The sequence below is a fragment of the Sphaeramia orbicularis genome, chromosome 17, assembly GCF_902148855.1.
Source record: "Sphaeramia orbicularis chromosome 17, fSphaOr1.1, whole genome shotgun sequence".
NCBI lineage: Eukaryota > Metazoa > Chordata > Actinopteri > Kurtiformes > Apogonidae > Sphaeramia > Sphaeramia orbicularis.
The window spans coordinates 19,604,213-19,623,046 of NC_043973.1; the positions used below are offsets into that span (position 1 = coordinate 19,604,213).

Here is an 18,834-nt window from a genome sequence, read left to right on the forward strand (position 1 = left end):
TCATTATCCCAGCAGTCAGAAAATGGAGCTGCTTTACTCCATGGTTAAGTAATCTTAAAATGTATGAACCCAATTTGGAGGAAGGTTTTTAGAGTAAGAATGATTCATGTATAAAATGTAAAAAATACAGTAATTATGACTAAATTGTTTTAAATCGTATTATTACTCTGCTGCCGTAAGTGACTTTTGTCTAAAAACTATACATTTACAGAAACCCCTTAACCCTTAAAGACCTACAAGCTGCAAGTGATCAAAAGCATTCACTTATCTCAAATGTTTAATAACTTTTGAACCACTAATCCAGTCAATGCAGTTAAATATATATATCACATAAAATATAGTTTCTCTAAACATGAAAACACTGTCATCTTTTGCAACATTGCTTCACCAATTCCGTGGTTGTAGATTCTTGATTTTATGTTCATTAAAGGATACATTTTGCTGAAAAAGTTATTTTTCTCCATTTTTATATAATGAACATTTATATGGTCAGTAAGTTAAATACAGGAAAATGTTTGATTTAGACTGAAAAATGCAAAATGTAGAGGATAGTATAATATATTATAATAAACGGTGATAAGTCACAAAGAAAAAAAAAAGAAAAAATCCTTTACAACTTGCCACAAAGATAGTTCAAGGTTTTAAGCATTAACCTTAGAAACAGAAAGAGAATCTTTTTCCACACAACCTAACACTTATCACACAGTGACACATGGTGAGGAATGCAGTGAATGAACTCACTGAAAGCTCAAATTCTGAACTGAGTACTTTTTCTTGAGTTTTACTACAGAAAGAAAAGGCAGCATCACGCCACATGGTTGAAGTGAGGACGTGAGATGTGAGCCGTGACCACACAGAAGATACAGGCCTCTATGATTGACAGCTTAGGACAGACCCTTGGTGTATTTATAGGATCTTATGATTTCTCCACCACAAACACAAACACACACGCATACACACACACATACACACACGATCAGACCGGATATGAAATGGTTTGCAATGTCCAGTACATGAAGCACATGAGTACACTCTGCCTGCTTTCTGATCTACTCTCTGTCCTTTGGATACTGGCCAATTACTGAAAGCGGTGAAGGGGAACTATGGGATGATGCTCGGCCCCCTCCTCATTGTGTCCATCTCTGTCTTTCCCCTGTTTCCCTGTTCTTTCTTTTTACCGTCCATAGCTCTGTTTTCCTTTCATGTCTCTTTATTTCTACTTTCTTGCCTCTGTCCTCTATCTCTTTGCTCCCTGACATTCTTCTTTTCCCACTCACCATCTCCACTTTATCCTCTTATTTATGTCTATGTCCGTGTGTGTGTGTGTGTGTGTGTGTGTGTCTCTGTATGTGTGTCTTATTTCCCAGTGGGCTGTCTGTCATACGTTGACCCTGACCTTCTCCAGAGCTCCTGCGCAAATATTTACTCTTTCGCTGACAGGCACACGCACACATAGACACAAACCCATCCAAAAAAAAAAAAAAAAAAAGTAGAGGGTCATGGTGTCTCATTTTCAGTGCAATTAAATCTAACACACATCTACACACAAACACACTCACACGTTTCTAGTGGTAACCCAAGCTGATGGCTCACTAATGTTGAGCGGGGGTGATTATCCTGCAGTCTAAAAACAGATTAAATAGATACCAGGTGCATGTGTGTTTCAGTGTGAGATAGGTCATGGGCGAGGGACGGAGAGCGAGATACAGAGAGAGAGAAAGAGAGAGAGAGGGGGAAAGAGCATGACAGGCCTTTGGAAGGAGTCTACTGGGAGTTTGCTTCGCAGTCTGAATAACTTACTCTTCTGTCTGTCTGTTTTGCTATCCAGATAAAAAGGCCAGAGGAGCACAAAGCATCACTTTATAAACACAGCCAGGCCAATCGGCGTACACACACACACACACACACACACACACGACACAGGCACATATAGGTTTAAACCGCCGCTATAACCTCCAATTCTCTTTCCCTAGACACGCGTAGCTTAAACATCTTCTATAAAACCCATCCCACAGACTTTTAACACACTATAAACACACACACAGATCTCATCTCCCCAGATACACTCGCAGACACACACAGCCCAGCAGTAAACGTGCCCACATCGACCGGCCCCGTGACCAGCTGAGTGTGTGTAGGAGGAACTGTGCACCTCTTTTCCTCACCCACGTTATTTTCAGTTCATCACTCTCAATAATTCATTCTCTCAGGCAGAGGAGGAAAAGGAGAGCCCCGTGCCCTTTTTTTTCCCTCCCTCTCTCTCTTTCTCTCTCTCTCTCTCTGTCTCTTTCTTTGTGTGTGTGTCAGTCACACACTTATTGCTGTCTTTTACACACACACACACACACACACACACACACATGTGCAGATGTACCTGTCAAGTGGGAGGCTGTATACTCACTGCCTTGGAACTGTGGGTGGGCAGTGGCCCGACTTCATCAGCCAACTTCACGGAAAATTGACGGCAGCAGGACAATTTGTGCTTGTGTGTTTTATTCTTGTTCACAGGAGATTACAAAAACTTTAGTCAGTGGTTTTTGAAAGAAATACAATTCAAGTCCGTAATATCTTCAAAGCAGTATAAATAATACATGTACAATATATTTACATATCCCCATGTTCCCTCTATGACTAACAGATTGCTTATATCCTCTTATGAGTAAAGTATTCTATTATCTATTAATAATATTTCCCCTCTCACACCTCCTACTATCACCAAGTGTTCTGCACAAAAATTCTCCACTATGTGCTGCTTTTAGTTGCAGGAACTTTTCAACTGACACATAAAAATAACAAAAAAACACTCACTTTTATAGGCTGTCGTGATTATGGAGCAGCCTTGAAAGGTAATGGCAGTCACAGACCTAAAAGTTGCCCTTTCATTACAGCACTGGATGGAGCTAAAGAGCAAGTACAGAGCAAAGATCTTTGTGATGTTTGAGTACGAATGTGTTATCTGAGTTTATTTGCATCTCATCTCGTCCTGTCCCTGTGCACTTTCATCTATATGAGCCCTCCGTCTATATATATGTATACAAGCAAGGAATGGATGAACATGTGAATATAAAGCAAGGTCATTGTCGTTAACGAAAACTAACGAAATGACGAAAACTAGAATTGAAAAAGCATTTTCGTTAACTGAAATAAATAAAAACTATAATTAAAAGACAAAAACGATAACTAACTGAAACTGTATTGTGTGTTTACAAAACTAACTGAAATGTATAAAAATTATGGATAAAATTCCCTTCGTTTTTGTCTTTGTCAATGTCAGATTGATACGAAAGCGATTTATTTCGCTCTAGCAATTTTAGCTGCTGGCACCGTAGGGTACTTCACGGTCCGGCATTTCTCGTCACTTGTCGTTCAAAGTCGGTTTCTCGTCCCCACTCTACCTGGAAACATGCAGACTAAAGTTAGGAGAAAGCAGCAGAGTCCTGTCTGGGATTTATTTGAATACGACGGAGAAGAAGAGAAAAGATATGAAAAAAACTAAAATTAATACTAAAACTAAACTAAAACTAAGCATTTAGAAAAAAATGAAAACAAATAAAGACTAGCAAACCTGCTCTAAAAACTAATTAAAACTAACTGAATTAGAGAAAAAAAAAAGTCCAAACTAAATAAAAGTAAACTATAATGAAAAATCCAAAACTATTATAACCTTGATATAAAGTTTGAGATTGTTACTTAAATACAAGCTGTAATTAAAAATAAAGTTGTCCTCCGAAGAGGGGTGGTAGTGGTGACAGGTTGAAAAAAAAAAAAAAAAGAATAGAGCCATTCAGGTCTGTTTTTAGAGCAGGAAATCATTGTCAGCAGAACTCTTTTGATAGCAGGTGTGTGGATGTTCCTCCAACATGCAGACACTATAGACATTTCCCATTTACGCTGTATGTGTGTCATCGCAGCTGCTCGCGTAAACAGCAATTTCATGAACTGAAACTAATCTGTCACATCATTCATCAGGTTCTACGTAACCGTTCTTTGTTGTGCCCGAGGCTGGAGCTGAAAAGTCTATTTGAATTCTGTGAATGGTTACTCTTGGCCGTAGAACAATAGTGCAGCTGTACTACATACAAAAGCACCGACAAATTGGTCTTTGACCACATCTGTATGTCACGTTTGGAACTGAGCACTAATGCCTGTACGCGCAGACCCAATCAGTCTGACAGGCTGATCGTACATCTGGAAGCCATCCATAAACTAGAAAGAAAGAGCAGGAGGGGGTGAGGGGAAGGGTCAATGGCTGTTTTCCTGTTCCTGTGTTTCCTGTTCAGTTCAGCAGGCCGGCTGGCTTCCTGCATGTAGCGTCTGCTCTCTGCTGCACACAGACACACACCTTTCTTGAAACCTTTGGATCTTAAATGGAACAATCTCAGCATTGACTGAGAAATGCAAAAAGTACGATCTCCTACTTTTCCACAAGTGCACACATGTTTATCCCTAAGTGAAACTCAACTGCATATGGAACACAGCCAATTAATAGAAACTGTACCCAAAGGACACACTTTCCCCTCTACAACCCTCTCTCCTCTCCTCTGTCTTTTGGGAATAGTGCTAAATAAGGATCTGAAGAGTTGAAACATGCATTCACAGTTTCTCAGTCCTTGGCCTGCTTTTCCTTAATGTCTCTTAAGGTTTGCTTGCAGAGCTCACCCCACTGCACCAGACTCAGCTGACTAGGTCCTGTCTTTCCCTACGACGCCTTATGTCTCCGGGCCTGTTGAGGCTAACACTTATAAACAGTGTGGACACCGTCTTGGCGCTAAGGTGTTTTTTTGGCAACTCAGCTTCTGTCTGGCAAGTGATCCGCCATGGCAGGAGAAACTGTGCTGGGAGCCTCTGTGTGAATACACATTATCTGGGTCAGTGCTGTGTGGGTATGTAGAAAGGGACTATGGTGTGTAGAGGATATAGTGAGTGTTAAGTCTTTGTGATTTTGTGTGTCATTTATTCAAACACAAAAGAGAGGAGATGAGAAAAGGAGGGAAGGAAAAGGGATGGAATTTGGGGGGGACATGTGAGAGAGAAGAGATAAAAGCAAATAAAGGAAAAATGAAGGAAAGGGTGGCCGTCATTATCTGAATAAATGAAAACTGAAGTGAAGAAGGAGATCAGGTCCAAAGGCAGAAAGGATCACACTGACACAGACAGGTAGAGGAAATGATGACCGGCCTTTACTTGGCCCATATATCCATTTGTCCTTTCAGAACATCTGGCTGGTAATATAACACCCTGCTGCCCTACACTTCAGCAGCTTAACACCCTAACGCCTGCAGCAAGGGGCATACATGCACATACAAACACACACTGCATACCCACAAAAATCTTTTGACTCGCTGTCTAAATCCTTCTGTTAGCCGCCCACTCTGCGCCGACCCACACCTTCATGCTCTCAAGCTCCCTGAGCTGCCACCAGGAGAAGAGCAAAGAAATGAGAAACTGTGTGTGAGTGTATATGTGTGTGTGCATGTGAACATACTACATGCAGGAGGGAGCCCTTGACCTTCAGAAGTCTGTATGTGATCAACATAAAAATGCTCCCTTTACCAATCTCAACTGTCCACATTCTATCTCTCTCTCTTTCTCTCTCTCACACATACACACACCTATGTTCATGTGCACACACACTTCTGTAAGGACTTAGCCAGAGATCAAGCTCTGTGTTGGAGAGGCAATAAAGACAGGCAGGATCCCTGCAGAGCCTTCAGCACACACACTTCCACACACACTGCGCCCTTTAAATGAGCTCAATCTCTTTCACAGGTGCAAAGATTAGCCTTTCCTACATCTGTTCCCTGCTCAAACCTTTTATTATGAACAGAGGCTGCAATCCTCTTATGAAGCGTAAGGATGCATTGTGTGTGTGTATGTGCATTTAGTCTTTTTAAGCTCGTGTCTTTATGCATGGTCATATTGTTTTGTTCATTATATGAATCTCAGTGAATAGCTTGTATCATATAACTTGATTTATTGTTATAGAATGTGCTTCTCCTTCTTTTTTTTCTTTTTTTTTGCAGTGAACAAACATACTTTTAGTTGAAATCTGCTGTTGCTGGACTGTGGTCAAGGCCAGGTCTGATCAACTGAATGGCTCAGCCACAAGCCTTTGATCACTGCTTGTCACTGGCAGACAGAAAGCTGAATTACCCTTCTTATGTTGAGCAATGTTTTCCAGAAATATCAAGCGAATCCGATTTTTTTTTACTTCTGAAAACGATATTGTACAGGCCTTAGTTGCACCTCTCAAAATGTATGATCTCATAGCAGTGGTGAAATGGGGTGTCAAGTCTGTAAGGGACTAAAACAAGTTTTCCTGGCTTTGTTCTTGGATATGTTTTACCGTTGGAACTACCTCTGAGCTGTGCTTTAAGATATAGTGTGACTAACCCAGCATATTTGGTGAATAAAGGTTTTGTTTATGATCTCTCCATAGCATCATGGCACCAGATTTGGATAACCCACCAGTGCGTTTTTTTTTTTTTCTCCAATTTGTAAACACACTTGCTCTCCAAGTAATAGTAATGACATGTAGCAGTCTTAAAATCTTACCCATCGTGTTTCTATTTGAAATGAACATACTGTCAATAAACCAATTCACACTGGATTGAATTCACATTGGACTTGTTTCTCAGTGATTCACAGTCTTGGTTATGGTCCAATGTGAGAAGTGAAAAGAACAGCAGGAGGCCTATGTGAGAGCTGTATGAAAAAGTGTTGTGTGACTTTGAAAAGTTCCTCTGGTAAACTAAGTAAACCTTGTATTGGCAGCATCAAACAGACAAATGAATAAGAAGAAAGTGAGAGAAGACCATTGCACAGACAGGCAGACTGGAAACATGTCATGCTGACCTATATTACTATTGCCCATAGAAAGAGAGAGAGAAAGAGAAAGAGAGGGAGAGAGGGAAGGGATGAGAGCAGGAGAACTTGTGTCGAGGTGACAGGTGTCTGTCCTTCTCCACTTCGTCTCCTCCATCTCTCAGGCATCTGAGGCAGTAATTGGTGCTGTCAGACACACAGAGAAGGACAGGACACACACACACAGACACACACCTAGTCACAGCTGCTCACACATACACACACAAACACACTCCATGCCCTTCAGCATGTACCCCTAGGGCTTAAGGCAGGAGATGTTTGAGAGGAGAATTCACTACATTCCCTACCAGCTGTGAGAGACAGCGGGGGAGGGCAAGGGAGTACGAGGTGGAAATGGAAGGGGTAGAGGAAACAGTGGCAGACAGACACAGAGAAGCAGAACAGAAACCGAATGCACAGGAGACAAAGACACACAGCGAAAAGAAATCCAAACGAGGCAGGGGGTTTCAGCTACAGAGGGCTCTGCATGGGGTGGGGAGAGATGGAGGAGAAGTGACAAGGCTGTATGTGTTTGAAAGAAAGAGATTATGTAACTCCAGCAATGACAAAGCAGATGAGTGTTATTTGATGTGAATGAACAGAAGAGCGGTGGCCATCTGAGCATGAGTGTGTTCCGTTCAAGAAAACAATGATGAATGAGGCAACATGAGGCCATATGACGAGAAATCAGCGGTCTAATTTTAGATATTACAGGTATTTCCATCTTGACCATAAATACCAAAACTACCTATAAATTACACGGGACCTTTCGATTTGTCTAAACATTTTATGTATGACGACTAAAATTTACTTAGGGGGTCAAATGAGTGGCCATTTTTGTCAAAAAAAAAAGTTGTAAGAAATGCATAGAACTGTGTTGAAATAATGCTAATACATTTGTGCACAGACTACTGATATTATTTGACAGTGGAAGCTCTATTTTCAGAAATATTGGATTTTGAATAGCACGTGTATGTGAAAACTTTTGCTGGTGGACGGACGTGACATTACCCATGATGATCTGGTCAGTACCAGTACTTTATTAGTAATAAACTTATATACTTACTATTGCTAATTCTCCTCTTATTCATAAATGTTAGTATTGTGGATCTAAAACAATAACAGCTGACACAAAAACACAAAATGTGGCAGTGGACGGATGTGACATGGTCATTACGGATCCCATCATACTGATGCTCGGCAGCCATGTCACCGTTTACACTAATGATCCCTGTGCAAAAACTAGGATCATAATTATTTATTGTATAGTTTATCATCATACTAAAGAGTAAATAACAATATAGAATTGTTATTTCTTTATAAAAATGCTTATTATTAGAAAACTGTTGATTTAAAAAGTGACATGTGACATTCTTAATGTATGTATTTGTGTAACATAAGCAGGATGGATCAGCACCATACTCCATATTGCAACCTGTAAAAATAAAATGTGATATGTAGTATATAATCTTGTAAGAAAAAATGGGGAATCTAAAAGAACAGAATATTTGTTTTTCAGGTAAATTCAGTTAAAATATAACTTGGCCATTTGTGACATGAAAATATAGCATTAATTGTGATGAAATTGGACATTTTTGAGCTGAAAACATAGTTCATATGACCATCAACATGTTGCAACAGAACTGAAATCCTGTAAATTTGCATAACTTGCATTTACCAACACAAAGTTCCTCTGGGGATTCACTTATATTGATTTCTTATGCACAAAGACATAAATAAGATCTCTTAGCAAATTTTAGCCGATGAGCATTCGCTTATATCTTTATTACTTCAAAACTTTTGCTGGTAAATGTAGTCAATTCACTTCAGCTGTCAACATTTCTTGTAGTGCCCCTTCTGGCGTGACCCAAAAAATGTGAACAGCGATCAGAGGTGATGCCGTAAGAACTGTTCCTCCATTTACACATATTTTTGTTAATTACCTCCGCCAAGGAGGTTATGTTTTTGCCAGGGTTTGTTTGTTTGTCTGTTTGTTTGTTTGTTTGTTTGTCTGTCCGTTAGTGTGCAACATAACTCAAAAAGTTATGGACAAATTTGGATGAAATTTTCAGGGTTTGTTGGAAATGGGATAAGGAAGAAATGATTAAATTTTGGTGGTGATCGGGGGTGGGGGGGCCCACGGGGGGGCCCACTGATCAGCCTTGGCGGAGGTCTGCGCTCTCCGAGTGCTTCTAGTTTAAAATGCAATTTAGATCACGTATTAGATAAAAATAATGAAGTAACATCTTGTTTTGTGTTAAACAGCTCAGTGGACTGAATCTCTCTCTGCATGTGATACATGTCACCAACACTAAAACCTCTGTTGCTTCACATTTTTCACCTCGTTTTTTCCAGAGGGAGGCAAGAAAGTATTAAAATAAGTGCAAATCACTACATGTCTGATCATGTTGAAGCTGCAGAAACCTTTTCAACTGCTCTGAACAGAGACACAGTTATGAGACACAGTTACATCATCTGCACAACATTCATGTGTGTAGAATTTCAATATATTTTCACAGGTTGATAACTAGACAGCTTTACCTCAAACTGTGATTTTCTTCACTTTTCTTCACAAGGTACCTTTTTAGAGCTGATAAGCACTGTATGTGTAAATGATGGCATTATTCATATGGGATCAAAAATGTACTTGTTTCTCACCACTGACTGTAATTTCATTTTTTCCGATATGAAACCCCATAGGAAACAACCAGAATGAACAGGATTTCACCTCTTTAGAACCTTGAGAGATTCAGGACTAGCCTAAAGATAAACACAATTTTAAGTCTCAATTCAACATTATTCTGTTTAAGGGTCAAAGCACAGTAATGTCCCGTCAGAGCGCGAACTTGAATTGATTGCCATTCCAACATTTATTTCAATATAAAGTAGCTCCTTGTTTTGGATAATCCCTTATGGTCTAACTAAAGCAAAAATGAATTTAAAAGTAAAAATGTGGGTCATTTAGCAACACTAATCTGTCAAATTGTCTCTAAAATGTCTTGTCAGAGAGATCTCGAATACCGTGTTTTCACCCTTAACAAGTACAATGAATTAGACGTTTAGTCCAATTTGCATGATCATTCTCTATGTCTTTGGACCTGCTGTCAAAGTGCATGAGTTAGCCACACTATTGGACTGGAAACATGTTTCTTCTCTACAATGAACATAGAAACATTATCTTGTCCAGAATACGTGACTGACTAACACACTACTGGTTTTCGTCTTTTAACTAAGAACAAAAGACAAAACGCATTCTGAAAAATGCATGAATTCTGTCAGACAGTCTGCTGCTTTGGTTGCACTAAAGAGACTGTCAGCATCCCTTTTTCCCATAAAATATCAGATTTAATCCAATCCAATGCCCAACATTAACAACATCAAAACATAGACTCACATTTAAACACACTTTGCGCTTCACTTTGGGGAATAACAGGCAAGGGGTGGGAAAATAGAAAAAGAGAAAGATGAACCCGTGATCTATAAATGTTTAACGAGTGCAGACAGAGGAGATGAGGGCAGCAAGGAGGAAGAGGAGGAGGAGGAGGAGGAGGAGGAGGTAGGGAGACAGAAAGAAAAATGGTAAGGTGTAAAAGGAAGACAGTATCAGAAAGGATGGGTGAGGAGTAAAATGGGGATGGGGGGGGGGGGGGTTATGTAGTGGGAGAGAAGGAAGAACAGTCCCATTATAGAAACAGACACCAGAGCAAGGTTAGAAAATAGCAGCGAGGAGGGGAGTAAGCTAGAGATTGAGAAAAAAGGTCTGTAATTGGAGGTGTCTGGTGTTTGTCTAACACGGAGAGGCTTGTAATGATTCCATTAGCGCCTCACACCAAGAGAGAGAGAGAGACAGGGGCATAGAAAGAGCGAGAGAGAGGGAGAGAATGGGTATGACAGAGACAAAAAGAGTAGAAGAGCAAAGGCAAAACACTACAGGAATCACACTGAATATCAGAGCAAGAAAATGAGCATAAGCACAGGTAAATGATGAAAAAAGAAAGAAAAGAAAAAGAGAACACAAAAAGGGACTCCAAGGCGTCCATTAAAAGGCTTGTTCACCTGGGTGGTGATGATAATTACAAATGCCCCTCCAGTCTTTTTTACCCAGCTCTCTCCCCCACTTCACCCCATCATCTCTTTGTGTGACAGCAAACAAGAGAGGGTGATTTAAATGCATTAGCAGAGTGTGTTTTCCCTATGGAAGACCTTCAGACTGTGTCAGGGCAGGGACCTTTTGTTGGGACCCGATGCCGAGCGCTGAGAGGACTCTTTAAAAGCCTGGCCCTTGTTCTCTCAGGAACACATTAAAACACAACACACTGTGTTGTCGTACTTCACTGTGCCCTCCTGTGTCTTTGTTAAAAGCGGGCTGATTACAGATGCAGTTACATTAGGTGGCGAGGTGAAATTTGGACGAGGAAAGGGAATTCTATTAGAAGAGAGGCACAAGCCGATTAAATAGCACAGGCAGCGAAGTAATTTTAACAAAAGAAAGATGGTTTAGCGCGTGAATTTGGTATTATTTCACCGACCGAAAATAAATGTGAAGTGTAACTGTGTGACTGACATACGTGGGACAAATTCCCCTTTGAGGATGAGAATACTACGCCAATCCCTCTTTACATCCCATTAAAGTGTTTTTCCTAATGCTGAGTAGGTGGTTCATATGAGCCTGCTGCAGAGAATTCAGCTCAAAGGGATTACAATCTATTGAAAAATACAGTACAGTTGCTTCCAGAATAAGTGCCTGAAATAAACAAAAATGGTGTTCCTTCCTGTTCTGGGGTCTGTTTCACCAGCAGACACAGACGGACATCATGCATCCACATCTGTGTTGACCATAACTTATTACACAAGACGAGGGACACATATATTTTACGACCTCTGACCTCAGACTGTCAAGAAGACTCCATCATTACCTCTGCCCACGACGACAGCACACAGACACACTTCCACATACACACAAACACAGTGTTATTGAGTTGAACCTAGCTTGTTAAACATGCTTACATTGCTCAACTTATTCTCTGCAGAGAGATAAAACTCACACAGCAGACTGATGAGGTCATGGAGATCACAGAGGTCAACCGTTTTGCTGTGTCAGACAGACTGACTATTAATAAAGTTTAAATACAGATCTGTGTCAGTGACTAATAGTAGGGTAGTAGGGACGAATAATATGGATTTTTTTTTTCATTAAAGAGTTCTTATTTTAACTGATATGATTGCTACATCAGCTGCAGGTTCAGTGAGACTGGTCAACATATATGTATATATATATATATATATATATATATATATGTAAAAATAAAAAATTAAATTAAACTAGAAGCATTCGGAGAGCACATACCTCCACCAAGGCAGATCAGTGCCCCCCACCTGATCACAACCAAAATTTAATAATTTGTTCCTTGTGCCAGTATCAACATTTCCTGAAATTTTCAAACAAATCTGTCCATAACTTTATGAGTTATCTTGCACATGGACAGACAAACAGACAGACAAACCAGCGCCGGCAAAAAACATAACCTCCTTGGTGGAGGTAAAAATTTCATATATATATGTCTAAAGCTGTCAGAGATGTAATTTTTGCAGGGTTGTTTGTTTGTTGTACAAAAGAGATACATTCTCCTGTGTCCTGGAATATGATTTGTCATAACACTACGGTGGTTAATGTAATACTATACTGTAGGGCTGCACAATATTGGAAAAAACTGACATTGTGATTTTATTAACCCTGCGGTATATATTGCGATATAAAAAAAATACTCAGGAGGATATAATAGCTGTGTTTTGCCGACATAAATGGTCAAAAAAATTAGTTGTGTTTCCTCTTGTTGTGGCAACAGATACAAAGCACTGTCGACACAGAACTCATGTTTCAATATCATCTTTCTTGTAGCTGAAATAATTCCAGATAATTGATGTTGCTTTTCTTTTTGGCACCAAGTCTTCATTTACGGTGATTTGCTCTTGTTCGTTGCTCATTTTTCAATATTGTTACCAGACACTCACTCCAAACTGATTAAGAACGATTGTGATTGGTGGATCGCTGCGTGCAGTGTGTCAAGTACCCTTGAAATTAGATAAGAACATGTTGAGTTCATTTGGCTCCTACATTGTAGGACCTGCAATGTGACTATTGCGCACACGTACATCATGATGACGATGCTCAAATGATATATTGTGCAGCTCTACATTACTGTGATACATTTTAGCTTCATTAAAAGATAGCAAGTCCTGTGATTGGCTATTGCACTTGACCATATTGCCATTTCAATATTTCAATTAATTGTTCGGTTCAAGCAGGACTGAGATCACTTGAGAACTCTCAGCTACATATCAAATAACCACAACATGTCATTTTATAACACAGACATGTAACACAACAGTTGTGTTTTCTTGATTGAGATTCAGCCAGAGTTCTGCCACAATCTGTGCGCATTACCAGTCTGCAAACTGCAGAGTACAGCTTGTTCTTATTCACTTGTCTCCAAGGCCCAACTGCCAAGTTTTCTGGGCGTCTTGGCGGCTGCTTCTCCAAAACAACTGAAATTGCATTATGTGCAGCAATTCCAAGTTTGCCGTGATGAATATCTATGAATCTATTTTCTTTTCGGGAAGGAAGTGAGCCCATGGGGACAGGTGACGGCATGAGTCTAATACAGCTTGCTCTCTCAAATGCATGCACCCACAGAATATACACACATAGCACACGTACAAACACACACACACATACTGCACACGCCATCTGTGGAGCTTTACGACTCAATAATCTGCTACCTAAGGCATACCTTTTCCTCACCCCCTACAACACAAACACACATCAATAAGCACTTTCTCACACATACTCATACCCCTACACTCATACTCAGCAGGGAAAAAGAGATATTCGCTTCTGACAAACACACACTCAGAATAAGAGGAGATGCCTCAAAGCAACTCCTACCCTTTTCTTGGCAAGAACTGTCCTCACAGTGTTGGGAGCTGTGTAAAAGTCGCTGACAGTGATGACAACCACACTGACTCACCACAGGCCTATACAGCAAAGTGAGTGCAGCACACCCATGATATCTTTTCATTAGGCGGCATCACTAAGGCCTAACAACGGCAATCACACATGCGGTGTTGAGGTGATCAGCTCATTAAGTCAACCCCCAGTTTTCTGAATCTAACTGTGAAGATGTTCATGTAAAAAGGCAAGTGTTGGCATCAGAAAATAAAACCCAAACAAGTCTAGAGCAAAAATATTTCCCATAAGAATAAACTATAAGCTTAAAAAGTTGAGGATTTTTACATTTAATGCTGAGTTAAAGCCAGAGGGCCATGAAGAAAAGTGTCAAATGTGTGAATGCCCAAGTTAAGTTAATAGGCTTATTGATATCACTGCCCCATGATTAAGGCACAAGTAGATCTGACTAGAAATTCAAGTGTGTACGCCGTTAAATTAAATGTTTTTGTAAGTATTCTTATGATGTGTGAAACAATTTGAGTTTTATTCCTTCAGCTGCAACCCTGGAGGTGTTAAACAGTCTACAAACAAATAGAAAAAAATATTAAAAAGCCTCTGTTTTAGTGTTTTATTGCACATACAGAGACCGTCTAAGACAGGGGTGTCCAATCCTGGTCCTCGAGGGCCGGTATCCTGCATGTTTTAGATGTATCCCTCTTCCGACACAGCTGATTCAAATGATAAGCCTATCATCCAGCTCTGTAGAAGCCTGATAATGACCATCAGGTGTGCTGGAAGACGGAAATATCTAAAACATGCAAGATACCGGCCCTCTAGGACCAGGATTGGACACCCCTGGTCTAAGAAGTGCCTTCCTGTAAGACTCTTTCAGATCTTTTCACTGAGATATGACGGATCTGCTAAGAATGGTAAGGCCATTTCCCAAGAGAACTGAATGGCTTCTTTACACTTTCTCAAACATAACCTGTCTCAATAAGGGTGGGTGCGTAGCATAAGTTGGCATGACGATTTACATGAGTAAAAAAAGTGGAACACTATTGTGACACTGAAAATTCAGGGTTAAACCCGGACTTCCTAACCTCATACTAGTCTGAAACAGTCAAAAGGACAGCAGTAAATATGCCATTAGACCAGGGATGTCGAACTCATTTTAGTTCAGGAGCCACATTCAGCTAAATTTGATCTGAAGTGAGCCGAACCAGTAAAATAATAACATAATAATATATAAATAATGTCAACTCCAAACTTTTCTTTATGTTTTACAGTAAGAAAAGTAAAATTACATTATGAAAATGTTTACATGTACAAAGTATCCTTTCAAACAATGTGAATAACATGAACAAACTGAAAAAAATTGTAATTTTAACACTATTATGCTTTAGTTTTTCATTTCCACATGTTCATTATAACTTCCAGATCACAGTGAATCTACAGATACACAAAATATTTAGTAACAGGTGGAATATTATTAAAATTGCACTTCTCTTAAGACATTTCAGGTTGTTCATATTTGTTCAGGTTATTCAGATTTTTTGCAAAACTATACTTAGTTTCAGTGTAAATACATGAAAACATTTACATTTACAAAGAGAAAATTTAAAGTTGTGAGTATTTATAGGTTATTATGAGACTGAATTGGTCTGAATGTGGAACCTGAACTAAAATAATTGTTAATGTCTTAGTGTAATTTTTTTCATTTCACAAATTCATCCCAGGGGCCGGACTGGACCCTTTAGGGGGGCCGGATTTGGCCCCCGGGCTACATGTTTGACACCTATGCATTAGACTGTATAACAGATAGACTGAACATCTGAAACAGACATGACTTAGTGTGTATGTTTCTTCTTATGTCTATAACTGTTCTGTAAATCATATAATCACTTGTTTTAACTTTAATTATATTTGATCTCATTTGAGCCAAAATGCAATTGGATTTTCTCTAAGGAATCAATTAAGTTAATCAAAGTCAATAAAATTAAATCACAACCCATTACATATCATTACACACCATTCATAAATCATTCAGTGTCACAGCAAAACTTCATAGACCGTCTGTCTCCTGAGGAATCCTCATATGTCAACGGCCTTTCTTGCGTACAACACACTGCTACACACTGTAGAACACGACCTGCAGGTGTTCATTGAGTAGAAAAGGCACTTTCTTTACACACAGGCACAAACACAAACACATGACAGCACCATACGCAGGTTTCTATCTTTAGGTTTCTTAATTTGTCCTTCTTTGTTCTTTGTTGCACACATGCCGTCACCAACACACACATATTCACACATTACAAATACTTCCCAGCCCACTTACGTTGGCAGACGTCCTTGTTTTCTTCGAAGCCTGGTTTGCACACACACCTCCCGATAGGAACAAGCCAACCTCCATCTGCACTGCAGTACATTTTGGGAGCCTCAAACTCCTCAGAGGCATTCACGCACACACCGTGGACCTCCACCAGTGCTGTGTCTCCGCCTGTTATTGTGTCAGGGAACTGGGCCAAGTTAAGCACAGTGAGAGGACACTTCTTGTAGAAGACCCTGACCGAGACCAGGGCGATACAGGCCCCCAGGTCCTGGAAGGCCAAGTAGAAACCCTTTTTACTCAGGTTGCTGATGTCCCGCACCTCGGTGTTCAGCTTCAACACACGGTCACCTACGTCCACCTGTGGACAGGGTTTGTTACACTTGCATTACTCCATTTGAAAGGAAGTGGCACAGATATTACTGGAATCATATACTGTGGGGTTTCATTCCTAAAAAGATATTATTCTAAATTTGTAGAATGCTGCAGTCTGTGACTCAGCTGTCTGCATTTCAGAAACATTATGAAATCATTATGTTCTCTCTATCCTGACATACTCCCAAGAAGACTGAGTAAAATAACTACTTAAATTTAACCCAGATTTAAACCCATATTAATTTCCTTAGAGTAGGTGGCAAATAGTGACTATCTGTTAATGAAAATGAACTGTTACTCTGAAATGGGATATGCAGACAGACAGAGCTCAATTCCAAAATAAGTATAATTATGTGAGTGATAGACAGTCATTCTTTTTTCTAAAAAATGGGGGAAAGATAGACAAAATCTGCCATGGTATAAATTGGCAGACTATAATGGATGGTGACATTTAATTCATAGACAGTTAATAGGCCATACTGACATTAAATGCATTATTTTGCGAAGTTATTCTGAGTTTTATATTGTGCCTTCATATGTGCAAACAGTCGATGTAAAGTATGTCCGTGTGTACAGTTAATACCTGTGTAAAGCTTTCATCAGCAGCGATCGTATCAATCTTCATATACTGGCTTTCCTTGATGAACCATAGGTTGGCATTGTTGGACTCATAGTAGTACATGTTGAATGTCTGCAGAACAAAGTGTCAGCCATTTGTCAGACTTTAGAAATGGACGTTTTCAGACAAGAAAATAAAATGCAAAGTAAAACAAGACAGATTAAAGTGAGAAAGTCCTTCCAGTGTGAGAATTTAACAGGGCCCCAGTGGTGCGCTAGTTATTCTGCTGTTTCTCTTCAAATCTCAGTCCATCTGTCTCGATGACCAGTCAGCAGCACTGAAGTTTCACAAAACTGCAGCTCTATTCTGTCTCATATGATTCCCACCGTTCATTCTGCAGAAGTAATGAGAGTGACAAGGTGCAGAAAGCACACAAAGGATAGACGAATGAATACAGAGGAGTCATATCAGGCTGATATGAGAGAAAGGGGGACTGTAAAAAAAAGTATATCACAAGTTAAAATATATGAGGAGCCACAAAAAAACCTCTGGAGCATCGTCTGTTTCAGCCTTTCCTGTTCTCTCATGTTATTCTTATCCCGTCTTCTCTGTTTATCTTTTTCTCAACCTTTAACGTGTAATAACCTCAGTTTGTTTTGTGCACTATAAATGAGAAACGCCTTTTTCTATTTTCTGTTTTTCCATTTTAATGTCTGTATTTAAAGGGTCCAGTTGTCTAGCTTTTTAATAGTAAAGTCTATTTTAAGCACTGAATTTACGACTAGCAATTCATATTGTTTACATCTTTCAATCTCGTAACCCATACTTTGCTGTTGTGGGCGGCTTTGGCTGTGAAATGTGAGTTTTCACTTCACTACCACTTCCAAGATGTTCATATGTATGAGCTATTATCTAAATACAATTTAGGCATTCCACAAGAAACAGTCTTGTAATCAGCCTTACTTGGAAGACAAAAATCACTTGACAGGCTCTCTTTCTTGAGGTTAGACTACATTCTGTCATAAATGTCTGCATGTTGAGCACTGGCAAAAAGAAACGGCAAAATAAACAATACAGAGTAATTGAATCAGAAAAAACATGAAGATCAGGCGTTTTAATAAAACTAGATTAAAGTAAATTAGCGGTTTTAGTGGGTTTGCTCAAACTCTAAATACAATTACAAGAGATTAATGTAGTTAATTTAATCAAAACTTCAATGTGCAACTATTAAGCTGTACTTTACAAAAAAATACATGGAAATGCAGATAACATTCTTATTTTTATCCCAAAGGATGTACTGCAGAGTAAAAATATATTCTCTAAGACTGTACTATTGGGCTCCAAAAAAAGGACTGTATCTGTTTACTTCCTTGCTTCCTGAAAAAGATTTTCCACACAGGTAGAAAACAGCCATAATACTAGTTGATGTCTTGTTTGCCAAGAGCAAAAATGCCCTGCAGCACAAATGCAGCAGCAAAACAGCAGCCCTTTAATCTACACGTACAGTTGGGTTGACTGTGATCATTTTGCATTTTCATTCCCCTGTATAAAAACAACTGGATGAAACTAACAGAGCTGCTTAAATTCCACATTATTTTCCATCATTTGAGACGTTGTTGGTGCTTAGCTTTTAATATTTGACAAAACCACATTTTAACATCATTGATTTAACCACAGTGGCACTTTTTTTTTACGTTTATCCGTTATTAGTGGCATAAAATGAACTGAAAAAAATCATGAATAACATTAATCACTTCT

At 39.4% G+C, this 18,834-nt stretch overlaps 1 protein-coding gene across 2 annotated transcripts in view; it reads right to left on the minus strand.

Moving 5' to 3' along the window:
- Positions 1–18,834, minus strand: part of LOC115436924 (ephrin type-A receptor 3-like) — a 127,715-nt gene that overhangs the window by 72,904 nt on the left and 35,977 nt on the right. For both annotated transcript variants that reach the window (XM_030159928.1, XM_030159927.1), the window contains exons 4-5: positions 17,101–17,208; positions 16,152–16,503 (exon numbers count right to left, since the gene is read on the minus strand). In XM_030159928.1, the coding sequence (XP_030015788.1) occupies positions 16,152–16,503; positions 17,101–17,208 (460 nt within the window). The remainder of the gene's footprint in view (positions 1–16,151; positions 16,504–17,100; positions 17,209–18,834) is intronic.